Here is a 6,412-nt window from a genome sequence, read left to right as displayed (position 1 = left end):
TCCTGCCTGTCGCCCTCCATTCACACGGACTCTCAGACCGAGATGCAGCATTGTTCTCCTGACAACAGCAGCAGCAGCAGTGCGGACTATGCGGCATGGTGGTCTGGCGTCTGTAAGAACCGATCGTTTTCTTCATAGAACTGAGGGGCTTTGGCGGTGGAGAGTTATTGTGTGGAATGGTCGTGGATGGAGTCGTAGACTGGACTGTTCGCTCGTTCGTCTGGGGCTTGAAAAAATGAATAATACACTGCTTGTGGCACGGTGGATGGAAGGAGGAAAGTGGTCAAGTGTGTGTGTGTGTGTGTGTGTGTGTCTGTCTGTCTGTCTGTCTGTCTGTCTGTGTCTGTGTGTGAGAGGGGGGGATTGGGAAACAGAAGTCTATCCGAATTACAAAGACAGAAGACTTACAAATCAAACCTGATTGATAAATCGTCATGTAGCTCTGTCAAACGACCATACATGTCCAGTTTGATTTTTAATTTTCTGTATTTATTCATCAACGCAAAAAAAACAAAAAAAAAACAAACATCCACGATTGTTGTACAGTATTTCCACAGTGTTCGAATTCTGTGTGGTTCACGTGCATGCCAGCACTCTCTGTCAACTGGGAAATCAGACACAGAATTCACAACAAAAGTCAGTAATTAGCACAGTAGAACTTGAACGAAAAGATTAATCTATTACAAAACGACTTGAAATTTTCACAAGATAAATCACATGTAGATACCTGACATTTAGTTCTGCGCAGATCCCCATTTTATTAGATTGATTTTGAAAGGATTGAATGAAATCGGTTGACAGTCTTTTCACAACACCACAATGTTCAGCATGTAAATAAGATCCCTGCGATTATTATTCAGATTTTTTTTTTAACATATGAAGCTCACCAAGTGAAACTGTGATCGATGTATTAACACAGCATGGGCCGTTCTCATGTTATCTACGATAACGGGATATCGCTGGTGGTCGTTGACACAGTGTAATGCAAAACCTTAAAAAAAAAGCAAAAAAAAACAAAAAACGATTGAACAAGTATTTCTAATCACGAACAGCAAACGATGGGCGAGTGTACTGAGTTTATACTGACCTAAAGGTAGAAAACGAACGCGTACGCATACGCGCATGTGCGCGCACACACACACACACACACACACACACACACACACACACACAAGAATGCAGGAATGTGTCCTTTCAACAACAGCTGTAGGGTTCCAGGCGGTGGTGGTCCCGGATTCAGAGCCGTCACTTGTCATTCGCCATCCCTGCTTCTGGGGTGCGGGCGTGGAAGGGAAAGCTGGCACAGCACACCAAGAAGTTGGGGCACTGTCCGAAAGACAGCGTGTTGTTGGCGCACGTCTCTGGGTACAGGCACACCGAGTACTTGGTCGTTGACAGACAAGCTGCAGGAAAAAAAACAACAACCCCAAAACATCAAATCAAATCACGCCCACAATCATACACAGATCACGCACGCATACATGATCGTGTTACCTTGGATCATTAAAAAGAAAAAAAGAATCACTATGTGATTTCTTTTTTTTTTGGCGGGGGGTGGGGGGGGGGGGGCGTCTGGGGGTGGAGGGTCGTTTTGTCATTTTGTTTGTTTTTTTATGATTTTTTTTGGCTTTGTTTTATCTGTTGTTGTTGTTTTTTGTTTTGTTTCGTTTCTGTTTTTGTTTTTTGGTGTGTTTTTTTGTTTGTTTGTTGTTGTTGTTGTTGTTGTTTTTGTTTGGGTGTCATGAATGAAGTCAGCGAAGCGAGGATATGAGTGGCTTTCAAATTTCAGACAAAAAGTACGAAGATTGCGACTTTTGAATGTTCTGGTTACTCAAACGTTGTTCAGCCTGCCATGACATCGTTAATATCACACCATACATTGAATGTCTGTCAGTTGCACTGTTACTGAATCTTTTTTTTAATTTATTTATTTTTTTAGAATATTGGAAAAACATACAAACAAAATGTTCGAAATGGAATGTCATTTCTTCTTCTTCTCTCTCTCTCTCTCTCTCTCTCTCTCTCTCTCGTGTGTGTGTGTGTGTGTGTGTGTGTGTGTGTGTGTGTGTGTGTGTGTGTGTGTGTGTGTGTGTGTGTGTGTGTGTGTGTGTGTGTGTGTGTGTGTGCGCGCGTGTGTTTGACATTGTGTTTATGACCTGTAAACATGTGGTACCTTTCTTGAAACCAGCTATGACTGTGGTACATAATGACAGGAAAGTGGTAGCCCGAAGCTAGGCTGTGCCACCACTATGTCTGGTGTTATGGCAAGGTTTCCGTTTCTTACCCTTTTGAAAAAAAAAAAAAAAAAAAAAAAAAAAAAGTTTAAAGACGTCACGTCATACGCTTTTATACGCGCCAGGTAAAAAGTTGAACCTCCGTTCACCAGTCGAAAAGTAGAGAGCTGTTTGAAAATGCTTGACGGACCATAGTGTTTTAACACATTAATAATAATAACGGCATTTATGTAGCGCTGGATCTTGTGCAGAGACAAATCAAAGCGCTTTCGCACCAGTCATTCACACGCATGCATAACCAACTGGAGAAACTGAAAACAAGGAAGAGGCAAGGAAGGGAGGCTATTTTGGGAAGAGGTGGGTTTTAAGGCCAGACTTGAAAGAGCTGAGTGCGGAGACTTGACGAAGCGAAAGAGGAAGTTCATTCCAATTGCAAGGTCCAGAGACAAAGAAAGAACGGCGGCCAACAGTCGAGTGTTTGAATCTGGGTATGCGTAAACAGAGTGGATCCGAAGCCGATCGTACTGAGCGAGATAGAGTGTAGAGGTGAAGGCAGGCGCAGAGACAGGAAGGGGCAGTTTTGTGAATGCATCTATAACATAGTGTGCTGATCTTGTACTTTATTCTGTGTGAGACAGGGAGCCAGTGGAGATGTTGCAAAAGAGGAGTGATGTGCTCAGATCCTTTCTGAGGACGAGGCGGGCAGCAGTGGGCTAGCCCCGCCCACTGGGCAGCCATATCAGGGTTGAAAAAACAAAATCGTCACGTGACGACACACCAAACCAGAATTACATCAACCAAAGCCCTCGTGAAACCTGAAATAATGAAGAAAACAAAGAAAAAACTCGGCCACAATGATAGTTTTAATACAGCTTCAAAATCCAAAAAATGATTCTGGCCTAGGCGGTTCTGCCGGCTGTTTCGTCATGGAGAGACAGAAAAAAGCCAAAAAATAAAATGGGCATATACAGCGCAAGAAACAAGCACAAACAGCCAAATATGCTCGACTGGCCACGGGAGTTATGGGTTCCAAAAATAATGTTAGTGCATGTGTCAGACTGTCCAATTCACAGAAGGAAAAGCAAAAGGAGTGGTGGAACAAATATGGGCAAACTGACATGAAAAAGCGGGAAATAAGGCAAAGATTACAGAAAGAAACGATAAAAGCGATTAAAAAAAACCCCCAAAACAGGACATCTCTGGCGCAGGCGAGGATAGTTTTTTTTATATTGAAAAAGTGCCCCCGCCCACCCTTTTCCCGGCACTGTAAAATTATGTGTGACTGGCGGAGTGACCGTCCACGCCTTGATGTGAACACTACTCACTCCGTGTTGCGGAGAAAAATTGTGGATATTGCCAGTAATGGCTTCACAAAAATACTTCCGCTGCTCACCAACCGAACATCGGGTGAGCTACTTTTATTAAAACAAAAATTAAAACCAAATAGCTCAAAGCAAATATTTATTAAGAAATGTCTTAAAATGAACATCAACTTGGCACCTGAAGGTCGGGGCGAGGGGTGGGGGGGGGGGGGGGGGGGGCGGGGGGGTAAAGGTGAAGGTCCTGTATCCAATTCTGCCTTTCACAAAACGAAACTAACACCCAATCAGCTGGGCATGTGCAGTTGGCGGGATCAGGCATGTCAAAGCGGGACTGTGGGACTGTCCGTATTCCCCTGAGGTCTGTGAGTGTGACACTCTCAAGCAGAAACCGCGATGGATAGAAGGAGGGGGAGAGGCGGAACCGGAAGAGGGAGTGTGGGGGTGGGGGTGGGGAATGGGTTGGACAGGAGCTTTCGGGGAAGGGGTCGGGGTGGACAGTTTCAGTTTCAGTTTCAGTAGCTCAAGGAGGCGTCACTGCGTTCGGACAAATCCATATACGCTACACCACATCTGCCAAGCAGATGCCTGACCAGCAGCGTAACCCAACGCGCTTAGTCAGGCCTTGAGAAAAAAGAAAAAAGAAAAAAAAAGGTGAATAAATAATAGATAAATACATTAAAAAAAACCTACTACCACTACTAATAATATTTATAAAGCGCAAAAACTTGATGAAGTCAACAATAAGCGTACATAAATAAGTAAATAAATAAATATTTAAATAAATAATAATTATAATATCATCAACATAAACAGAGAAGACAGACACGAGAGTTCCAAGGGTCCCTCCACTGGGGTGGACAAAGGAGCTAAGGGTTGGTGTAGGGTAAGGAAAGGGCGCTTTCTAGGTACAGCATAGTGCAGAGCAGAGTTGCAGCAACAACACAATCACCACAGAAGTAGTTGTAGCAGCAGCAACAGCAGATGGGCCTCTGGACACTTTCATGCTCTTTTAATACAATTACATGCCATAGGGTCATGGTTTTATACGCAGCTGCACGAATCGATAATCGATAGTTGTTTTTGATGGGGTGAAATTATAATTTAAAAAAAACAAAACGAACAAAACATTATGATGCATTTCAGGTTTGATATTGTCCATTCCCCTCCCCATCCTCCCACAACCTTCGACATTCTCTAATGATGAAGACCGCACGTGCTAAAATTGCTTATATTTATTGGCGTTACTTCCAAATGCTCTCTCGAATGTGAAGGAGAGAGAGAGAGAGAGAGAGAGAGAGAGAGAGAGAGAGAGAGAGAGAGAGAGAGAGAGAGAGAGAGAGAGAGAATTCTTCCGCCTGGCTCAAATCAACTGAGCTGTGCAAACCTTACCATTGACACCAGAGAAAGCACTTCTCCAAAACGCGGGACAGCTTCAACGGTCAATAGTAAAGTTGTGTCTACCATCAGCACTTTCATTGTTTGGAACAGTGTCCAGTATGAGTTTGATGGGGGGTAAGGGGTGAGGGGTTAATGAACTGTTCTGAGTAGAATTCTATTCCGTCCCCGTTTATCTAATTATAGACTTCCAAACTATGGCATACATTGGTGACTGGAAAAAAACACACATCGACTGAAATCTGGTGTTACTACCACCCTCTGTACCTGCCACGTACACTCTCCAAAGTTGGAAAATTAAATTCACGTTGTTGGAAACAGTCTTTCTTCAGTTGATGTTATCCTTGTCCATGTGCACTATATCGTGGTTTCTTTCTGTAGTCACGGATTTTCTTCAATAAGCAGTCAAAGATCGGTGGATGGAGCAGAAATATATTCGGTTCTATTACTAACTTGTTAAAAGACATCGACTGTTTACATGAAAGAAAAAAAAAAGCTGTACCGTTCATGAGCGAAATGCAAAGACAAAGGAATAATCATGGTAAACATGCGGGTCCTAATATTAATATGTAATGCCCTTATTCAGTCGTTCTGTAGGCTACAGCTGCGCAAGCGAATTTTGGTGATCAAAACACATGAATATCAGACCCTAACTCTAACTACACAACGAGATAGAAGACAGGAAGACTTCCCAACATTCTGTTACCCTGTTACACTACTGCTGTAGCTGCTACTGCTACTGCTGCGAACACTACTACCACCATTTCCATACAACACAGCTGGACAAATCCTTACGGGGATTGTAGTCGCAGATGTTCTTGAGCAGCGCGCCGAGGTTTTTGCAGACTTTGGAGGGGGCAGGATATTCCCAGCAATTGGTGTGGAAAAAATACTCCATCGTGTGGCAGAACCAGGTTGTCTCCGACTCGCTGTTCATTTTTGACGTGGACACAACCGGCCACCCGTCGAACATCAGGACAACCCATATCACCACGAAGGTTCGCACGAACATCTGGTCAGCCATCGCGGGTGTTGGGATCGTGGTTGGTAGTTTCGCTGTCGACCTTTATGTTTCCTGGATTTGAAAATCACTACGTTTTTTGTTGTTGGTGTGTTTTTTGTTGTTTTTTGAGAAAAACGAAATCGTTCTGTGCTTGACGGGAAGGTGGGTTTATGGTGAGTTCTGTTTGTGAAAGGGTTGTTCATGGCACGGAGTTGCACGTGCTTTTCGTGACATAGACGTGCATCGGAAGTGTGGATTATGCTTCTGTTTATACGTTGCTTTGTGGGCTCTCTCTCTCTCTCTCTCTCTCTCTCTCTATATATATATATATATATATATATATATATATATATATCTATCTATATACACACACACATATATATATACATATATATAGTCTCTCTCTCTCTCTCTCTCTCTCTCTCTCTCTCATTCACTACGTCTCATTGATAACTTGA

The 6,412-nt window shown here is 43.2% G+C and overlaps 1 protein-coding gene across 1 annotated transcript; it reads right to left on the bottom strand.

Annotated features, from left to right (window-relative positions):
* Window positions 1-990: 990 nt before the first annotated feature.
* On the bottom strand, window positions 991-5,968 carry LOC143285003 (uncharacterized). Its single transcript, XM_076592170.1, has 2 exons — window positions 5,747-5,968; window positions 991-1,403 (listed from the first exon to the last, which is right to left on the bottom strand). The coding sequence occupies exons 1-2, from the start codon at window positions 5,961-5,963 to the stop codon at window positions 1,246-1,248; spliced, it is 375 nt and encodes a 124-aa protein (XP_076448285.1). The 5' UTR covers window positions 5,964-5,968; the 3' UTR covers window positions 991-1,245.
* Window positions 5,969-6,412: the final 444 nt, after the last annotated feature.

Source organism: Babylonia areolata, chromosome 8 (genome assembly GCF_041734735.1).
Source record: "Babylonia areolata isolate BAREFJ2019XMU chromosome 8, ASM4173473v1, whole genome shotgun sequence".
NCBI classification, from domain to species: domain Eukaryota; kingdom Metazoa; phylum Mollusca; class Gastropoda; order Neogastropoda; family Buccinidae; genus Babylonia; species Babylonia areolata.
Note: the sequence above shows the minus strand (reverse complement) of the source record. Positions and strands in the feature narration are given on the sequence as shown.